At 46.7% G+C, this 21,947-nt stretch overlaps 1 protein-coding gene across 8 annotated transcripts in view; it reads right to left on the bottom strand.

Moving 5' to 3' along the window:
• ACACA (acetyl-CoA carboxylase alpha) overlaps positions 1 to 21,947 on the bottom strand; it is a 239,190-nt gene that overhangs the window by 47,309 nt on the left and 169,934 nt on the right. For all 8 annotated transcript variants that reach the window (XM_061604841.1, XM_061604839.1, XM_061604842.1 and 5 more), the window contains one exon: positions 566 to 709. In XM_061604841.1, coding sequence (XP_061460825.1) covers positions 566 to 709 — 144 coding nt within the window. The remainder of the gene's footprint in view (positions 1 to 565; positions 710 to 21,947) is intronic.

The following is a 21,947-nucleotide window of genomic DNA, read 5'->3' as shown; positions in this document are numbered from 1 at the left end:
GTTCCCAAGATTCTTTGGGAGGAATCATGTGTTTTAAATGTATCACGTGCACACTGCAGAACAGATCCTGGACTCAAGGGCCTTGTAATAATAAGAAGGATGTAAATTAATACAAGAACTTTGAACCTGGCCTGGTAGCATGTGGGCAGCCACTGCAAGCTTTTAAGCACTAGAGTTATGTGCTGGCAATAGTCTGTCCCCACCAGCAGTCTAGCTGCAGCATTTTGCACCAGCTGGAACTTCTGGACGCGGCACAAGGGTAGCCCCACATGGAGTGCATAACAATAACCAAGCCTTAAGGTTACCAATGCATGAATCGCTTGTAGCCAGGCTATCTCCGTCCAAGAATGGACGTAGCTGGGCATATCAACCATAGCTGGTAAACAGGCACTCCTAGCCACTGAAGCTACCTGAGCCTCAAGTGGCAGAAGATGGATCCAGGAGCACTCTCTAACTACGCACCTGCTCTCTTTGTGGCATCTGGTGAGCTCAGTCGCTGGGTCAAACAGCGACACCTCTGTATCACAACATCACAAGAACTAGAAGGGGTAAGGAGAGGAAGTACCTTTGGCATGTAGGACAGCCACAGAAGGATGGTGTAGACCCCTTCAAAGTCATCACATACTGTGCTGTGGGTCACCCCGTTGTTGTGCATGATCTGGATCCCACCCAGCTGGTTGTTGGAGGTGTAGACTTCTCTTCCAAGGACCTATTTGAAGACAGGGGAGGAAAAAAAGACAACTCGTAACCTTCGGCTCTTTATTAGATTGTCTTTTCTTTAAACACACACACACACAATACTTTATTCATTTTTAGCATTTATGCCCCACCTTTTCTCCAAAGAGCTCAACGTGGCGTACATGGTTCTCCCTCTCTTCATTTAATCCCCACAGCAACCCTGTGAGGTAGGCGAGGCTGAGAGGCAGAGATTGGCCCAAGGTCGCCCAGTGAGCATCATGGCTGAGTGGGGATTCAAACCTTGATCTCCCAGATCGTAATCCAATACTCTAACCACTACACCACATAAAGATTCCCCCCTGAAACTCCAAATGATTCTGGTACCCCCTGTGGTCCCCTAAATTTTTAAACCATTTTCTTACATTTATATGTCACGTTTTAGTTTACTTCTATGTCACCTTGTGGCAAAAATTTACAATTTAAGACTTCTTTGTCTTACATTTTTGTAGTTTGTACTGTTTCTTTCTTGCGTCTATCTTGTATTTGTGCATATTCTTCGTGAACCGCCTTGGGGGGCTTTTTGGCCAAAAAGGGGCAAAAGTTTTCCTTAACATTTGGGGGAAAAACACACACACCTAAAAGCCAAATACCTTCATCTTCCTGGCAAAGGGCATTCCCCCAAAAGATGTCGGAAAGAACAGGGGTTAGTGGGCCAGGCCGGTGGAGAGCTTGCCCCATGATGGTTCCCACACAGTTTCACCCCTGCCTTGGGTCTCCCATCCACGCACTGACCAGACCCAGGCCTGCTTAGCTTCAGCACAGCGACGGCTTCACGTGCCTTCAGACCATACCCTGGTATTTACTTATTTTTAATAAATGTTTTATCTCTATCAGTGGTTCCCAAACTTTGCTCCCTCGGAGACCACTTGCACATTGTTGAGAGTCTTGGTGAACCACTTAATGATTTTTCTGCCTGTCGTAGCAATTGCAGCGCACTGTATGAATTTTAATTCCATTTTTATTGTTTCTTATATTGTATTTTATTGTATTACAATTTGCATTCCACAAAATTCAAATTGGAATACAATGAAATACAATATATATTACAATATATATTGTATTTCAAAGTGTTGGTTCTTACCTATAAAGCCCTTAACGGCATCGGACCGCAATACCTGGTGGAACGCCTCTCCCGCTATGTACCTACCCGGTCGCTGCGCTCGACGTCGAAGGCTCTTCTCCGTGTCCCAACGCATAGGGAGGCACGGAGAACGATAACTAGAGCTAGGGCCTTCTCAGTGGTGGCCCCCGAACTATGGAACGCCCTCCCTGATGAGATACGCCTGGCGCCTTCTTTGTTATCTTTTCGGCACCAGGTAAAGACCTACCTCTTCGCCCAGGCATTTTAAAAAAAATTTAAAATTTGAATTTAAAATTGAAAATTTTTAATTATGTTTTATTGTGTATTGTATTTACATCCACTTGTATTTTAACCTGTTTTATTATGCTGTACACCGCCCTGGGAGCTTATTGCTATAGGGCGGTCTAAAAATGTAATAAAATAAAAAATAAATAATAAATAAATAAATAATAAATATATATACACACACACAGATATCAGGTTGGAACCCTGATCTATATCTTTGCGGAAAAGTAACCAAGATGGCTAAACAGAATTAAGAAGAGAACACAATATAAAAATATCCATATTAAAAGTATCAATACAGACACAACACACAGTGGCAGTTTCTGGATGTAAACCACAGTTTAGTGTGACGTGAACAAGATGAAACAAGTCCCAGGTTCACATGCTCTCCCTCTCCTCTTCCAACACAGCCAGAAGGAATTCAGAAGCTTTCACAGTAATTGCTTTACTATGGCTTGTTTTGCCTGAACATAATGCCAAACCATGGTTTATTAAGCATCACTTAATATGTAAATACTACCCAGTGGAACCCTGCCCAGTGGCTAACTGGTTTGTTCACTGCCAACAAACTGCAGTCTGAAGCCAGGGTTTGTTGTTGGCTTATGAATCTTGATCAGTTTCAACTACGACTTGGCATTATGTGTGAATCCAGCACCCATCCTTAAGCATGGTTTGCTCACCAAGCTGCAACCGATACAGAACTTAGCCATTGTGGCTAATAGCCATGGATATTTTTTTAAATGTATTTGCATACATTTGCTTATTTTGCCTTATTTATTCAGCTTCTGTTAGTCATGGGGAGGGGGCAGAGGACTATGCAGGCTACTGAAGGCCCCTCCCATCTACACAAAACCTTGGACACACTGGTCTCCCTCCCCTCTGTCCCCTTCTCCAGTTCATTTCCAAGATTTCAGTCATTTCCAAGATGTCACCAGGAATGACCCATGCACTTTCAAGCCCCCCACCTTCACAGCCCTAGGGGCTGGAAACTTGATTTTGCAACAGACATAAGAAAAGCTATGCGTTCGCATGGCACATGTGTGAAACTGTGGCAGACAGCTGATGCGCTGTAGACATACACTTAAAAAGCAAAGAGGCCTTGAAAGAAACAAGTCTGAAAATGACTCTGCGAACACGCATCCCCTCCTTCCAGTCAAAACTTTCATATCACACGAACAGGTGCAACCCCCCCCCCCGTATTTTTCCTTCAAAGTGGTCCATAAAAATGAGCCTCTGACCACCAGCCTCTCAATTCTCTCGCGTGGCTGCACAGTTCCTTTCTTCTAATCTCAGCCCAAGCGCTGCACGGCTCTGTTCCCATTCCCCCGCTGTCTCTTCCCATTTGCCCTCTCGCTGACTGATACACTGATATTTCGGTCACTCGACTTTCTGCTCTGCTGGCTCCATATTACTAATAACACCTCTGCCACGGCCAGTTTACCTCATGAAGGCAGGAGCACATCATTACAAAATAAACTCATAACTTTGACATTCAAGCAAATACACCCCATTTGTTATTTTTATGGTGCCAGTCTCTCCAACAGACAGAGGGGCATTATGTACCTGTTTTGTTTAGATTGCACAAAAAAAAAATGGGGGGTGGGGGAATGCACACACGCCCCAGACGCCTACGCACACTCTACACCAAAACAAGCGCACATCAGGAAACACAACTGACACGTCTGCATCATACATTTAAAGCACCCTAACATCACTGTAAACAGTCATGCTTTCCCCCAAATACTCCTGGGAAGTGTAGTTTATTAAGGGTGCTGAGAGGTATTAGGAGACCTCCTATTCCCCTTGTAGAGCAACAATGCCCAGAGTGGTTCAACAGTCAATCCCTCTTCCCAGGGAATTCTGTTCTAGGAAATGTATTCTAGTTCTCGTGTTATAACAGAGGGAGAAAAGTTTTAATTGGGATTGGTGTATTGCATGTTTTCATCATTGGTGTGTATATTTTAATGTTTTAACGGGATTGCTGATTTTAAAGATGGTGTAATGTTTAAAGCAATTCTTCATTTTTAATAAAATTGTGCAATTGGTTTTTATGACTAACATTGCTTAGAAGTCATCTTGGCATGAAGTGGTATATAAATTAATAAATTGTGATGATGATGATGGTAATCTGTTCCTCTACATTGGTTTTTCTCAAATTATCATTTAATGTATGTATATGCGGCTTACTACTTTAAGCGGTTCACAAAATAAATACTATATATATATATATGTGCACAACTTTGGAGAGAATAATGTGCTTGAAATGTCTGGTATGTACTCAGGCTGAGTCACACCTTCAGAGCCAGTGGTCACTTCCAGACAATCTATTTATTGTGTATTTGTCCCGATTTGCTTATGGGGAGGTTATACAATGTCATGTCAAGCAATCGTTATCCCACACTTTCCAGTGCATTCTGCCATCCCTTTCCTTTCTACACAAGTCCAATTTGTATGTTTTTGGAAGCAGGTTAGTTGCACAAGAAGTCCACTTTAATTATGCAACTTGAATTTGCCAATATGCAGTTTAATCCCTCCTGCAAAACAGCAGCCACTCTCTGTGCTTAGCTTGAGGAAAGCTGGACTATGGAACTCCTTTCAAACAGGAAAATGCTGTGGCAAAGAAATATGCCATTTCCAAAGAGGGATTAAATATCAACAGAAGTCAGACTGCACACCCTGCAACCCACCAAACTAACTGTTAGCCCACATCTGTTACAATCTACCAGGGGCTTCATGCCCACCCCCAAAGATTTGGCATTCTCAGGCAGGTATCACATAAAGGAAGGCCTTGGGGGCCACACGCTACGCGGCTGTCAAGTCACCAATGGCAGCTGGTGCTCACTGGGACTGGTGGGGCAAAAAGCAGGGAGCCCAACAGTAGGTGGAGCCAGAGCCAATGACAGGCAGAGTTGCCCCGATTGGTTGTAAGTTACAAGGCAGACAGGTGGGGACCAAATGAGGTTGGTTGGGCAGTGCCACCACCAATGGACCAGCCTCCACTGTTAAATCTCCTTTAGCTTGGTAAATCACCACAGATGAAGACCACTGCGGGCTCTTTCCCAGCCACGCTATCGGTGTCTCTCTCCCCCTCCTGCTCTGTTCTACCCTGTCTGTTTATCTCTTCTCTGCTTCAAAAAGTGGGGAACAAATGCATACAAATCCCTTTAAAAAGGAATTAAGGTCCAAAGAAAGAAAAGAGTTAAAAGTTCCAGTCCAATTATCTACAATTGAGCCTCGAACAGCTCCTAACAGCTTTCAGCTTCATCGATCAGCACTTCTGCCCTGCCCATTAAAAGTTATTAGATGGTGGAATAATGGCAGCTTGATAACAAAGGCAGGTCCTGGTTTAAGAAAGAAAGAAAGAAAGAAAGAAAGAAAGAAAGAAAGAAAGAAAGAAAGAAAGAAAGAGAGGGAGGGAGGGAGGGAGGGAGGCCTTTAAACAATGCAAGAATCCTGCTTCTAAAGTGAGTCTTTGCTTCTGAATAATCCACCAATTCTCTGATAAAAAGGATTAGAGCAAATTTGAGATTGGGATGAAGGGCTTGGATCAAGACCTAAATCCAGCCTGCGCCCTCCAGATAGTTTGGACTATAGCAGTCTTCCAGAAGGTGGCAACAAGGAACAGGCCTTTCCAGTAGTGTCCCCCTCCAATCTATGGAATACTCTCCACAGGGAGGCTCGCCTGGCCCTGACATATGACACCTTTTGGAACCAGCCAAAGACATTTCTTAAGCAATTGAGTGTTAATTTTCTTCTGCAGTTGTTGGTGGCATTTTCTTTTATTTCTTTTTCACTTTGGGGGCTGTTTGTGGTGGTTAAACCCGTGTTCAGGGAGGGAGGGACTCTTTCCATGGTATGACTATGGGCTCCACCCTGTTTGGGTTAAGCGTTTGTCTCAATTTGCTCACAGAAAGTTTATGCAGAGGTTAGATGATGGAGTGTTTGTTCAAATTCGTTTGTGAGGCAGGCTGTCCAACAACAAGCACTGATCCCGATTTGCTTGCTTTTTTCTCTCTTCTGTATGTGAAACCAGGGATGGAGAACTTGGTGCCCTCCACAAGTTGCTGGGCTACAAGAGGGCACCCTCAGCTTTCCATGTACAGAAGCCCACTGAGATTGCATGCGGATCTTATTTCAATATTGGCAACAGGAGAGTGCCTTCCACCACAGCTGAGGGCAGCAGGGCAGTTATGGGGGAGAGGATCAGGCCATGTGGCACTCACAACTCTGTCATCCAACAGAAGGATACAACTGGGGGTGGTCAAAAGAAACAGCCAGGGAACTGCTGCTCTCTCCCCCCTCTTGCCCCCCCTCTGCAAAAAAGAAATCATCTTCTGCCTGAGGCAGTCGTCTCACTCTGTCTAATGGTAGGGCCAGCCCCGGAACTGGATCCGGTTGGCCACTGTGAAAACAGGATGTTGGACTAGATGGGCCACTGGCCTGATCCAGCAGGCTCTTCCTGTGTTATTATGTTCTGGAGCCCTTCACAATCAGGAGAGCCACAGATCCCCCACCTTGGTTTAAATATTTCAACATGAATACTTTCCACCAATTTACAAGAGGCAGAAGTTGGGCTAAATAGCCTGTAATTTCCTGGATTCCCCCAGATCCCTTTGCAAAGAAATGTTGTGCTGGCTACTTTCCAGGTAAGGAGGCTAGTTTTTCCCTCCCTTAGATTAACAATTTCACATCTGAGTTCTTTAAGAACTCTCAGGTCCTTTTGGGACTATAAGAGGGGGGTAGTGTTGAGCTGAGAAGCCCACCCCCCTTTATGGCCATCCCCCCTACCTTAGGGTCTGGTTTTGGTGGCAGTGAGGGAGCAGTGTGACGGACGGCCAGAACATCAGCCAGGTGGTGGTGGGAGAGCGCCTAGCCTGCTCCCCCTGCCTGTGGTGTGGAGGGCTGTAGAGAGTAACGGCCTGGCGGTGGTGAGAGCGCCGCAGAAAACAGCCAGGCCCTGGACTCGGTGTAAGGCGCCAGGAGAACGGTCGGGGCGGCAGCGTAGAAGAGCCGTGGAGGACATCGGCCCGGCGGCGGTGGGAGCGCCGCGGAGGGCAGCCAGGCTCTGGGTGCGGCCCAGCAACCGAAGGAAGATTGTCATCTTTATTATTGCCACCACTGCCAAGACTAGGACTACTTGTGTTGATTTTGGGCTGATTTTGACTGTGGGGATGTGGGGATGTATGGATGTGTGGTTGTGGGGAATTGTAATGATTTTTAATTTTAATTTAAATTTAATTTAGCAGTATCAGAGTGTTAGAGGCGGGTCTCCGGCTCATTATTGTTTTAGGGTGGGTGGCCTGTCTGATTGGCGAACAGGGACAGGGGCATGTGCAAGTCAGAGGGGGATGTGACAGGGAGGGTGAGGGGCCAAACTATAGAAAGAGTGGGTGGCAGACGCTGGAATGGTACTGTTGGCAGACCATGCCAGATGAGGGGAACACGGGATAGATGTGTAATACCCATCCCATGTTCCGGGTCTGTTCAGAACCAGACGACAACTGGGGGATGCAGGATTCCTACCGACCTTCGATTGTTGTTGTGTAATGCCAGGTCTGTAGTACAAAAAACATCGCATATCCATGATATAATCTTGGATGGGCGCGCAGACCTGGCATGTATTACGGAGACCTGGCTGGATGAGGCCTCAGCTCCCATTCTTGAGGCCATGTGTCCGCCGGGTTTCCGTTATGCACAACAACCGAGGGTGGGAAGGCGGGGAGGGGGTGTGGCAGTCATCTATCGGGAGTCTCTAGTTTTTACCAGACCTCCTCTTCATAGGACTAAGTTTGTTGACTGCATGTACTGGAGGTTGGGCCCGAAGGGCAGTTTGGGGATCCTGCTTGTGTACCGCCCACCCCGCTGCACAGCAGACTCCCCGGCCGAGGTGCTAGAGATGGTCTCGGCTGTGCGTGCGTTGTCCCCAGAGCTGTTAATTCTCGGGGACTTCAATGTACATGCTGAGGCCACTCTCGTAGGAGCCCCTCGGGATTTCCTGGAAACCATGGCTTCCTGGGAACTGCACCTTAGTAATATTGGGCCCACCCATGTAGCCGGTCATGCTCTCGACCTTATATTTGTCCTGGAAGGGGAGGGGAGTGTTCTGAAGTTGGGGGTGGCTTCTTCCACCCCTGTGTCATGGTCAGACCACTATCTGGTAAATATAGACTTCTCGATACCACACACCCTCCGTAGGGGAAAAGGACCTATTAGAATGGTCCGCCCCAGACGCCTAATGGATCCAGAAGGATTCCTGACTGCGCTTGGGGAATTGGAACCTGCTGAAGGCCGCACGGTCGATACCCTGGTGATGGAGTGGAATGAGGGGATCACCAGGGCTCTGGACCGCGTGGCGCCGAAACGTCCTCTCCCCCTGAACAGAACTCAGTTAGCACCTTGGTATACTCCACGGTTGCGAAATCTGAGACAGGAGGTGAGGCGACTAGAACGCCGGTGGCGGAAATCCCATTCCGAAGATCTCCGGACACAGGTTAGAGCAGCAGTAACTGCCTACCAAGTGGCAATAAAGGCAGAAAAGAAGAGGTTCTTTGCTGCCTCTATTGCATCCGCAGAGTGCTGTCGCAGGAGGTTGTTCCAAGTGGTCCGAAGCCTGGTCGGTCCAGTTGCTCAGGAACCCTTGGAACAGTCTAAGGCCTCCTGTGACAAATTAGCAAAGCACTTTGCCGACAAAATCGAACATTTACGGAGCTCAATTCCGTACGCCGTGGACACAGTAAATGAAACAGAGTTGGCCAGTTGCAATCCGGTCAAATGGGATCGGTTTCGACCTCTTCCTTCTGAGGATGTGGACAAGGTGCTCTCGACTGTGAAGCCTACCACCTGTCTAACTGATCCTTGCCCATCGTGGCTCCTTGAGAGCTGCAAAGAGAAATTGGGCGAGGGGATTAAGGCGGTGGTCAATGCATCCTTGGAGGAGGGTGTAATGCCATTAGCACTCAAGGAGGCAATTGTAAAGCCCATCTTAAAGAAGTCCTCCTTGGATCCCCAAGTTTTGAATAACTTTCGCCCAATTTTGAACCTACCATTCCTGGGCAAGATCATTGAGCGAGTGGTGGCAAATCAGTTGTCGACACACTTGGATGAAACGGATTATTTGGATCCATACCAATCAGGTTTCAGGACTGGACATGGAACTGAAACAGCCTTGGTTGCTCTAGTTGATGATATGAGGAGGGCATTAGATAGGGGAGAATTCACCTTTCTTGTCCTCCTCGATCTCTCAGCGGCTTTTGATACTGTCGACCACAGTATCCTTCTGCTTCGCCTGGAGGGATTGGGAATTGGAGGCACTGTATTACAGTGGTTCCATTCCTTTCTCTCCGATAGGTACCAACAGGTAGCGTTGGGGGAGGAGGTATCAGACCCTTGGCCTCTCAATTGTGGTGTGCCACAGGGCTCTATCCTCTCTCCCATGCTATTTAATATCTATATGAAGCCGCTGGGGGCAATCATCAGGAGATTTGGGCTGCAGTGTCACCAATATGCGGATGACACTCAGCTCTATCTCTCATTTAAATCTTCACCAGAGTCTGCTGTGGAGACCATGTCCAAGTGCCTGGAATCCGTGAGTGGATGGATGGGAAGGAACAGGCTGAAGTTGAATCCTGATAAGACTGAGCTGCTACTCGTGGGAGACAAGGGAAGGCTGGGAGATGTTGACCTGGTGTTCGACGGGGTGAAATTGCCCCTGAATGACCAGGTCCGCAGCCTTGGGGTTGTTCTTGATTCCAAGCTGTCCATGGAGGCTCAGATTTCGGCAGTGAGCCAGGCAGCTTGGTATCAATTACACCTCATTCGTAGACTGCAGCCCTACCTTCCTGCTCATCAGCTCCCACTGGTGGTACATGCCCTGGTCACCTCTCGGTTGGATTACTGTAATGCGCTGTACGTGGGGTTACCCTTGAAAACGGTCCGGAAATTACAACTTATACAAAATGCTGCGGCTCGACTACTTACAAACTGTCGCCGCCGGGAACACATCACCCCAGTGTTGTTCGACCTACACTGGCTCCCAGTTATTTTCCGGGCCCAATTCGAGGTGTTGGTATTAACCTTTAAATCCCTATACGGTCTCGGCCCAGTTTATCTGATGGAGCGCCTCCAGCGCCACCAACCATGCCGCCCAACAAGATCAGCCACACAGGACCTTCTCTCAATCCCGCCAACTAAAACAGCTAGGTTGGCGGGGACAAGAGAGAGGGCATTTTCAGTGGCGGCCCCCACTCTCTGGAACTCCCTCCCGTATGACCTTCGACATGCCCCTTCCCTGAATGTATTCCGCCAAGCTTTGAAGACCTGGCTCTTCAGACAGGCCTTTGGGACTTACGGGGAGGGTTAAATTTTTACAACGAATAGCCTACTACTCTGTACTGGAACTGTTTTATTGTTTTATTGTTATATTGTATTTTATGATGTATTTTATTATGATGTAATGTATTGTTAAATTGTATGTCGCCTAGAGTGGCCATTGGCCAGATAGGCGACCCACAAATTAAATTATTATTATTATTATGCCATCCAGATCTAGCGACAGGTTAATTTTTTTTAATTTGGCAATTAAGCTTTTCTCTCATCATCTTTATTTGACTTAGTTCTTTAGATGCCCTCCCTCAAAAAGCAAGTTCTGACATAGGCAACTAGAAATCCTTTCACACCTTTGACATGAAACTCTCCCCTGCCCCATCTCGCTGGCTAGCTTCACACTTCTGATGTATTTAAATACATTTTTATTGTCTGTTTTTTAACAATTTTGATTGTTAAAAAAACAAAATGCTCCTCAAACTTGTTTGTGTGCCTGTGTTTTACCTCCCTCATTGTCAACTTACATTTGTTTTGCCAGACTTTATGTTCCTTTTTATTCTCCTCGCCTGAAAAGACTTCTGCTTTTTAAAGGAAGCTTTCATGCCTTTCATGGCTTCCTTGATTCTGTTCATTAACCACGCTGGCATCCTCATGGACTTGTTTGTACATCACAGATTACAAACAGTATATTTTTACTAGAGTATTTTATTGTAGAGGTTTGCAAACAATCCCAAAGCATAATCGAAAAGATACTTAATCCTTTCTCCTCTCAACTTCATTTTTAAAGAGTTCCCTAATTTTTTTCTTTAAAGAGCGTTTCCTCTCTTTTGAAAATTAAATACAACTCCTGGGCATTCCATGCAGTTCCTAGGCACACTTCCACCTACATATATGTTCAACTGGATAGACCTGAGCGGTTTGATGACACATTTCATGCCAGACCCCGAAAACCACTCAGGGCACTTCCAGACCCTTTCTATTTTCAAGCAAGATTCAATCACATATCAGCAAATTCTGGCTGCACGATTGTAGTTGATTGGGAGCTCTCTTGCGCAACAAACCCGGTTTGCCAAAAGATCAGACTTTTTGCGATGAGGAAAGCGACAGAGGAACACACACTTGGAAAGGGGGAGATGACACTTGCCTTGACACATCAGAACAAAAGCTCATTAAACAGACAACAGTGTCTAATCTCCCTGCAAACAAATCAGGATGAATGCCCAACAGACATATAGAGAGTAAGAGCAGCCCTGCTGGGTCAGGCCAAAGGAGGCCCATCTCTAGCCCAGCATCCTGTTCTCACAGTGGCCAACTAGATGCCCCAATGCAAAGCCCGCAAGCAGGACCTGAGTGCAAGAGCAACTCTCCCCTCCAGTGGTTTCCAGCAACTGGGATTCAGAAACAGACCGTCTCCAACCATGGAGGCTGAGCAGGTTGTCAGGAAGTGCCTTCAGGATCAAGAGTTGACTCCTCTCTAGTTCTTGGGCAGGTTTCCATTCTGAACACTTATATGCCCCCCCGCCCTGCCACAATGGATCACCTCTCCCCCCCCCCCACAGAAAAAGAGAGTGCAGTCTTTGCATTTCTAATCAAGGAACTGTGCAAGCTTCCCTTGCACTTTTTAATTTACAAGCATTCAGTGGAGGACCTTTCCTGACTTGGGAACATATTGGCTCAGTCTAATGCTTGGAGATTATTAAAGCCAGCGCTATACCCCTGCTATCAGCTCTGCAGATCTTTTATTTAGAAGATATGGAGGCACTAAACACAGAAAGAGTTCCCAGCCACCTCCACATTAAAACCCCAAGCGCCTGGTAAATGGAATTATATAGCTGTCATCTCCTTTCCCCAAAGTTTTAAGAGTACAATGGGCTCATTTTTCCCCTCCTTCCCCACCCTCGACTCTCTCCCTGCACTCCATCCCCAGCTCCAGAATGGAGAGCTCTACTTTGTATTGATTTAAAGTCGCGGAAATAAATAAGACTGCTTCGCCACCGCGGTTCACAAGAAATTCATGGTACACTATTGCATGATATATTTGAAGAGCTGTTCGCAAGCTCTCTTTTTCCCTCTGGTGAGTGATGGGGGGGTAGAGGCGGAGGGGGGAGGCACTGCCGAAAGCCCGCCAGTCACCAAAGATGCTCACAGACTGCAAATCCACAGGAAAGCAATGCCACTGAAGTCTCCTCTACAGGTGAGCCTAGGCCAGCCTTCTTGACACCATTTGACCTATGCTAGAACAAATATCCCCTCATTTCGCTATACAGTAGCTTTAGTCATCAGCATTCATTATCTTATTTATTTATACATTTCATTTATATCCCACCTTTCCTCCAAGGAGCTCAAAGTGGTGTACATGGTTCTCCCCCTTATTTAATTGACACAACAACCCTGTGAGGTAGGTTAGGCTGAGAGGCAGCAACTGGCCCAAGTGAGCTTCATGACTGAATGGGGATTTAGACCCGGGTCCCCCAGATCCTAGTTCAACACTCAAACCACTACGCCACACTGGCTCTCATTTGTTGCTTTTTAGTATTTTAAAAGCTATTTAGTAATAGTAGTAATAGTAATAGTAACAGTAGTAGCATAGTAGGTCCGTAGCCTTGGGGTCATTCTCGACACCCAACTGTCCATGGAGGCTCAGGTTTTGGCAGTGGGTCAGGCAGCTTGGTATCAACTTCATCTGATACGGAAGCTGCGACCCTACCTTCCTGTTCATCTGCTCCCACGAGTAGTACATGCCCTTGTCTCCTCTTGCTTAGACTACTGTAATGCGCTCTACGTGGGGCTGCCCTTGAAAACGATCCGGAAACTACAGCTGATACAAAATGCGGCGGCACGTTTAATTAGTAACTGCTGTCGCCGTGATCACATCACGCCAGAGTTAGTAGATCTACACTGGTTACCAGTTGTTTACCGGGCCCAATTCAAGGTGCTGGTACTGACCTTTAAAGCCCTATACGGTGTCGGCCCAGTTTATCTGAAGGAGCGCCTCCAGCATCACCAATTAGGCTGCCTAACAAGATCAGCCACACAAGACCTTCTCTCGATTCCGCCAGTTGAAACAGCTAGGCTGGTGCGAACCAGAGAGAGGGCATTTTCGATTGTGGCCCCCACCCTCTGGAACTCCCTTCCTTTCAATCTTCGCCATGCCCCCTCCCTGATAGGCTTTCGCCGAGCCTTAAAGACCTGGCTATTCAGGCAGGCCTATGGGAAATCTGGGGTATGTTAGTTTTTAATTACCTGAAAGAGGTGTTTAGTTTTTTAAATATTAGTATGTTGTATTGGTTTTATACTGGATTTTATTGTATATGTACGTCGCCTAGAATGGCCGTTAATTCGGCCAGATAGGCGACTCACAAATAAAATTTTAATATTATTATTTATTATTTATAATCACCTTTCCTTACCATCCTTTTTCAGAGGACCTCAAGAATACATGGAACTTCTCATCTGCCTCAACAACAACTTTACATCCCTCACAAAGAACTGCAGGGCAGCAAACGCGCAAACTACGGAACAATTAAAACATCTAAAAACATATTTAAAACAATTCCAATAGAGATGCAGCCTACCAAAAAGACAACAAAGATGGTGCCCGTCCAATATTTAATGGGAGGGAATTACAAGGCATCGGTGCCACTGCACTAAAGGCATGAATCCTGGGTTGTGTGAAATGGACCTCCAGATCAGGTGGTATCTGAAGGAGGCTCTCGCCTGCACTGCAGTGGTCAATTGGGTATATAAAGGGATGAGACAATCTTAAGAAGAGCCTGCTGGATCAGGCCAGTGGCCCATCTAGTCCAGCATCTTGTTCTCACAGTGGCCAACCAGATGCCTATGAGAAGCCCACAAGCAGGACTTGAGCACAGGTTAGGAGTATAAAAATACCTGTACCCCACTTTTCCATTTAAAAACTGCTCAAAGCATCTTGCAACTCTTTTTAAAGCGCTACACCCACACACCTACATACATAGATGTAATATACAATACATATCATGGCCACGGACCAGGACTCCTCAGAAGCGGAGTCCTCTGGCAACTACACACCTGAGGAGGGAATGAATCCACACCCTGGTCTGTCTCCATGTGGAGTTGGCATTTCCTTCCCTGAGTCCCAAGGAGAGAGATTCCTCACAGCGGGAAGCCCCAATTCCTCGAAGGAGCCAAAAGTTGCAAGAGCCAGCTGGCCAGTCCTTTAACTGGGCAGGAGGCAGCACTCGGGAGGTGAACATAAATGTCAGCGCCTCTCCAGCCCTGCTATAAAACTCAGCCAGGACCTTGCTGAGACAACTGGGAAGTTTGGCCACAGCTGCAAGAGCACGCTCCGTGGTCCTGAAGCTATGTCTCAATTGCTCTCCAAGGTGCTGCCTATTGCACAGTCTTGCTCTGCCACTGCCGTCCTGCCTGCCTGAGGAACCAGAAGCTGCTGGTCCGGTCCTTGCTTGGGCTATCACCCCTCTTTGGTGATCCCCACAGATCTTGATGATACAATCATGACTAGGTCATGAATATATGATTGGGAGGCAGCAGATAAAAACTCTTATCAATGGAGTCAGTTAAAAAATATCAACACAGGGCAATTGTCCAAGGATACCCTGTAAGCCATGCAACTGAGTAGGGATTTGAACTCAGGTCCCTGACTTAGATTGTACTAAGTGGCCAAGCAGATATAGTCAGCCCAAGAGGAACTTGGTCTCCCCCCTCAAGCAAACACTTGCTCAGACTGGGGAGACAGTTGAGAGTCTAAGGCTTTATAGGGGCAGGTGGAACCCGATAGGCTCCTGTGCGTCACCTGACATCTGCTGATCTAAACGCTGCAGCACCACCCTATGACCAGCTGCACTAGTAGCACTTAAACGTAGTAGACAATAGGGGCCAAAGTGCCACTGTGGTGCAGGAAATAAGGCACCAGGGGTCTGGTTGCCAGAGTCCCCAGCTCAAGACCAGCACACAGAAGTGGCATGAGGCAATGATAAGAACCACTGAATCAACAATGCATATGGGCTCCTTTTGGAAGGAAGGACGGGATTTAAATCTAATAAATAAATATATGGAGATCCTGGAGTTTGAACCTGGGACCTTTGGCTTCCAAAGCAAGTGCTCTACCACTGAGCTGCTCCAAGGTTCCTTACACCAGGTTAGATTATTTGGCCACCTAGCCCAGGAACGGGGAACCTGTGGCCCCTCCAGATGTTGCTAAAACTCCCACTCCCATCAATCCCAGCCAGGACAGCCAGTGTTCAAGGATGATGGGAGTTGTAGTCCAAGCATCTGAAGGACACAAATGAATGAACAAAAAAGAAAAAGTCCATCTAGCTTGGTCCAATCTGCAGCTCTCCAGGATTTCAGACAAGGGGGTCTTTCCCAGCCTTACCCAGAGTTGCCAGGGACTGGACCTAGGGCCTGCTGCATGCCAAGCAAGTGCTCTACCACTGGGCTACGGCCCTTCATTGGGGCTGGAAGCAAAACCAGGACAAGGTGTGGCATACAGGGCAAGGAGCCTGCGCTTGTCCCATGCTCACTGCCCACCTCCCTCTGTCGCACAAGTTTTTCTTAAAATGATTAGACAAGCCGACGGGAGATACTCATCGCCTTCCAACAGAAATTTGGCAAAGCATATACCTGCCTGCTAAAGCTGCAACTCACTCTGTGAACCAACGGGAAACAATCCACCAGCAGGGTTGCAGCCAGTGCCTCCAGACTTCTGCAAGTCATATCACTCTGCACAGATAGAAGCAATCTTTATTTATGTGAAATTGGGGGTGGGGGCGAGGCGAGAGAGAGAGGGGGAGAGAACGTATCACCCCAACGGAGATCTCTTTGACCCAACTTCCCTAAAGAGGCGTAAAAGGAGGATTAGTCATGCCAGCATCCACCACGCAAATTGTCTCGTTTAACAGACAGCAGTGCACAGAAAGAAACAGCTCAAATCAAGGCCAAGGCGAGGAAGAGACTCCAGAAGGGCTTCCAGTCTGAGACTCCGCCTCATCTGTATTAAATCGGAAGGACAAAGCCACTGCCGGGAAACTCCAACCAACTCCACCATCCAGGTGTAGCTAAGCCGTGGGACAGCCTGGGTGCTCAGACATCCTGCCAGGAAGTAGAAGTCAGCCTCACCTCTGAGCAGCTTGGCCAGGATGCTTCCTAAGGTAATGCCCCCCCCACACAGTCCTACGAGAAAGGTCTCCCCTCCTTGCAATGAATCCACCAGTAGAGCCAGTGAGATGTAATGGCTAAAGTGTTGGACTTGGACCTGGGAGAGGATTCGAATCCTCACTCAGCCATGACGCTCACTACTGGGTGACCTTGGGCCAGTCACTATCTCTCAGCCTCACCTACCTCGCAGGGTTGTTGTAAGGAAAAGGGGAGAGGGGACAACCATGTACACCACTTTGAGCTCCTTAGAGGAAAGGTGGGATATAAATGTAATAAATAAATACATAGAGGACAAGCAATTCTCCCTCTCCAGAAGAAGACGGGGCAGACGGCCTCGGAAACAGTGTGGGGCTACAGGGTGGGTGGGGAAGCTTTTTCAGCCCAAAGGCCACATTTCCTTATAGGCAACCTTCCAGGGGGGAGTATGTCAGTGGTGGGTGGGGCCAAAGGTAGGTGTAGGTGCAGCCAAAGGCAGAAGTGGGCGGGGCAGAAGATGCAACTCTTCTCATCATCATTTTATTTGTTTTTTTCCCCCATGTATATATTTCTTTTATTTTTAAAAGAAAATAAAATACAAATAACATACAAAAAAATAAAATAAAAATACAAAAACAGACGACTTCCGATCTATCATCATCATTTCATTTGTATGCCACCTTTCCACAAAAAAAATTGTGCTCCAAGCAGCTTACAACAAGGTGAAAAGGAGTACACCTCAAAATCAACGACTGCAAAAGCAATTTCCTAATAACAAAAAGAATAAAACAGTGTCATAACAGCAAATATAACAGCAAACAAAACCAACTTTTCAGTACTATGAACATAGCAACGCCACATCTCTTGGCAAGCAACATGACACTTTCTGGCAACAGCACAAATAAGAAGGGGATTCGACTGTTTCGTTCTGCTCCTAGAACTTCTTCACAGTCCCTGTCCTGCAGCATCTTCTTGTAAGGCTTCCAAAGGCAGGGGGTGTACACCCGGCTGCATCCCAGGCTCACAGAAGCCCCAAGTTCCTGCACCCACCACACCTCTCTGCATCCTCCATCCGGGCACGCCAGAGGCATTGCCACTGTTCAAGGACACATTCCAGCTGGGCAAAAGAGCTCGAGGAGGATGCAGAGCAAGTCTGATGAGGTTCACCGCCTAGGAATAGTTCTGAGGGACAGCCAGAGAGGCCCGCGCTGGGGAGGGACTTTCCCTTGCTGCCACTCCCTGATCTTCTTCAGAGGGGCACTCAGGTGATCTCAGCATCTGTGTAGGCTCGTGTCAGTAGAGGCATAGGCAGCCTTTGCCAACCTGGTGCCCTCCAGATATCCTGGACTACAACTCCCATTAGGCCCAGCCAGGCCCCTGGATGCATTTCAGCAGTGAGCAGTGGAACCGCTTTTGAACAGGAGTCAAGCTCGGCTCCCATGCACAGTGGCCGCTTTTTAAAAGTTACCCAAGATGTCAGGCCCTGCCCACAGATCATTGATCAACGCATGGCTCCGGCCCTGCTGTTAGACCACCTGGCATGGCTCCAGCATCCCTTCGCATCCTAGAGGCAAAGTGAACTGGATAACCTTGGAAAGCATCAGCGCAAGGCTCTGAGAAATACCAGGTTGGTCCCGGAAGGGTGTGGGTTTCCTTCTGACATTCCTGCGCCCCCTTCCGTTCCAATTAGCATTTTCCAAGGCACTGCATGCCATCCACATCCCTCCTAATAGTCGCACTGTGCCGCTCCAGAAAGATTCATACCACGCATTAATAATTATAATGTTCCTTTGAATGGTGGGGAAGGGGCTTGTGGCTCCAGCTTTTACGCCATCACCCCCCCACACACACTTTGATTATTGATCTCATTTGCCCCAAGAAGAGACAACTAGAGCAGATCCTGGAGCCCCCCTTGATGTGGGTGGGGCCACAGGCAAAAGTGGGCAGTGCAACAGACGTGGCTCTTGCCTTTACACTTGTCTGACGAGGTGCACCTGGTGCCCACATTGTTATCTTTTTGGCGCCAGGTCAAGACTTTCCTCTTCTCCCAGGCATTTTAGCATGTATTGTTAAATTGGTTTTTTTAAAATGTGTTTTTTAAATTTGTATATTTGTTTCTAATTGTTGTAAACCACCTAGACAGCTTCGGCTATGGGGCGGTATATAAATGCAATAAATAACAACAACAATAGGCTTTATCCAGCCATGCAAAAGTAAAAACGGTTCAACTCCCATCTCTCATTTTCCCATCCAGGCAAGTTATCACAATTCAGGGATATGCTCCAGCCAGGTTAAAAAAAAAAAGTGTGAGAGAGAGCACACAAGGAGGGTACAAAGCAGGGGCACTGAGTAGGGTATAGCCTAGGAAAAGGGTGTATGACCTGGAGACAGCCCTGAGGGCCAGACAAAGAGCTCTGGGGTGCCGCATTCAGCCTCCAGGCCTGAGGTTTCAAAAGAAAGAAAAGATGTTGCTTGCATCAGTGGAATTTGGGATAGTGGTGACGAAAATTAGGCTTGGGGTTTCAATAACTTTTGAAATGGATGTATTTAGAAACATGATCGTCTTCCCTCAACCCCCACGTGCAGAATCATTGCAACTTCTTCCTTTATTGGTTTTGTCAGATGGCTTAGGACTCTGATGAGAGACAGGAAAGCAGAACAAAAGATGGCACAAACAGAAATAAACTGAACATGGTGTGTATAGTCAATCGCTTTCAGCCCCTTTTTCAGAACTCCTACACTTAGCCGGTTGCAAGACCCAGAGGGATTGGCCTGGACACAGATGGAAATGAGGAGATGGATGGGATATTTAAAGAACCAGGAACCATCAGATGGGCAGCGAGGCCGAGAGAATGAAATGCATGAAAGGGGTTTGCTGTGCATGTATGTTTTAGAGACAGGTGACTGCAGGGGCTTCCAATGACCTGTTCATTGAGCATTCATCCCGGTTTGTGTGTGTGGAGGTTTGATGATCTTGCATCAAAGCAAGTGTTATCTCACACTTCTCAATGCATTTTTCTGTCCCTTTCCTGACTGCAAAAAGTCCAACCTTTTGGGGAAGCAGTTTTATTCTTTAAATAAACTTATTTATCAGTTTTTCATAGTGTGTGTGTTTTAATACTTTTATACCATAATTTCATTAAAAAATCAAAGCTGTTCACAACATCTATCTATCTATCTATCTATCTATCTATCTATCTATCTATCTATCTATCTATCTATCTATCTATCTATCTATCTATCTACACACACACACACACCCCACACACAATATAATCACAAATCATAAACTAACTATTATAGATTTTTTTATTGTCTGCATAAGCCTGGCAACATAGAAAAATTTCCAGCAAACGTTGAAAGGTTAAAATAGAAGGGCCTGCTGAATCTCTATTGAAAGAGCATTCCACAAGACTGGGCCAATGGCACTAAAAGCTCAGTTCCATGTCAATGTCAAATGAGCTTCACCAACTTGGGGGATGACCAGCGACGCTCCTGCGGGTGATCTCAGCGATCAAGCTGGGATAAAAGGATTCAGGTGGTCCCTAAGGTACCCTGGGCTTAAGTTGTTCAGGGCTTTATAAATGAATACAAAGACCTTGAACCTGAGTCGCTTGTTGTGCAACATCCTCCAAACAACCATAAGAACATAAGAACATAAGAAGAGCCTGCTGGATCAGGCCAGTGGCCCATCTAGTCCAGCATCCTGTTCTCACAGTGGCCAACCAGGTGCCTGGGGGAAGCCCGCAAGCAGGACCCGAGTGCAAGAACACTCTCTCCTCCTGAGGCTTCCGGCAACTGGTTTTCAGAAGCATGCTGCCTCTGACTAGGGTGGCAGAGCACAGCCATCATGGCTAGTAGCCATTGATAGCCCTGTCCTCCATGAATTTGTCTAATCTTCTTTTAAAGCCGTCCAAGCTGGTGGCCATTACTGCATCTTGTGGGAGCAAATTCCATAGTTTAAATATGCGCTGAGTAAAGAAGTACTTCCTTTTGTCTGTCCTGAATCTTCCAACATTCAGCTTCTTTGAATGTCCACGAGTTCTAGTATTATGAGAGAGGGAGAAGAACTTTTCTCTATCCACTTTCTCAATGCCATGCATAATTTTATACACTTCTATCATGTGTCCTCTGACACGCCTTTTCTCTAAACTAAAAAGCCCCAAATGCTGCAACCTTTCCTCGTAAGGGAGTCGCTCCATCCCCTTGATCATTCTGGTTGCCCTCTTCTGAACCTTTTCCAACTCTATAATATCCTTTTTGTGATGAGGCGACCAGAACTGTACACAGTATTCCAAATGCGGCCGCACCATAGATTTATACAACGGCATTATGATATCGGCTGTTTTATTTTCAATACCTTTCCTAATTATCGCTAGCATGGAATTTGCCTTTTTCACAGCTGCCGCACACTGGGTCGACATTTTCATCGTGCTGTCCACTACAACCCCGAGGTCTCTCTCCTGGTCGGTCACCGCCAGTTCAGACCCCATGAGCGTATATGTGAAATTCAGATTTTTTGCTCCAATATGCATAATTTTACACTTGTTTATATTGAATTGCATTTGCCATTTTTCCGCCCATTCACTCAGTTTGGAGAGATCTTTTTGGAGCTCTTCACAATCCCTTTTTGTTTTAACAACCCTGAACAATTTAGTGTCGTCAGCAAACTTGGCCACTTCACTGCTCACTCCTAATTCTAGGTCATTAATGAACAAGTTGAAAAGCCTTATACGGCGCAGGACCACGATATCTGTCGGAACGCCTCTCCCGATATGAACCAGCCCGTACACTACGGTCTACTACAAAGGCCCTCCTCCGGGTTCCGACTCATAGGGAAGCCCGGAGAGTGGTGACAAGATCTAGGGCCTTCTCAGTGGTGGCCCCCGAACTATGGAATGGTCTCCCCGAGGAGGTGCGCCTGGCGCCGACACTATCATCTTTTCGGCGCCAGGTTAAAACCTTTCTCTTCTCTGAGGCATTTTAATTCCTGTTAATTGTAAATTATTATATTTTGATTTTAGACTGTACAGTTTTGTGTACAGTTTTGTGTTATTTTTATTGTATTTTTAATGTTCACCGCCCAGAGAGCTGTTGCTAGTCGGGCGGTATATAAGCTTAATTAAATAAAATAAATAAATAAATAAAAAAGTACAGGTCCCAATACCGATCCTTGAGGGACTCCACTTTCTACAGCCCTCCATTGGGAGAACTGTCCGTTTATTCCTACTCTCTGCTTTCTGCTTCTTAACCAATTCCTTATCCACAAGAGGACCTCTCCTCTTATTCCATGACTGCTAAGCTTCCTCAGAAGCCTTTGGTGAGGTACCTTGTCAAACGCTTTTTGAAAGTCTAAGTACACTATGTCCACTGGGTCACCTCTATC

Source organism: Rhineura floridana, chromosome 21 (genome assembly GCF_030035675.1).
Source record: "Rhineura floridana isolate rRhiFlo1 chromosome 21, rRhiFlo1.hap2, whole genome shotgun sequence".
Classification (NCBI taxonomy): Eukaryota; Metazoa; Chordata; class Lepidosauria; order Squamata; family Rhineuridae; genus Rhineura; species Rhineura floridana.
This window is presented reverse-complemented; position numbering and strand designations above follow the sequence as displayed.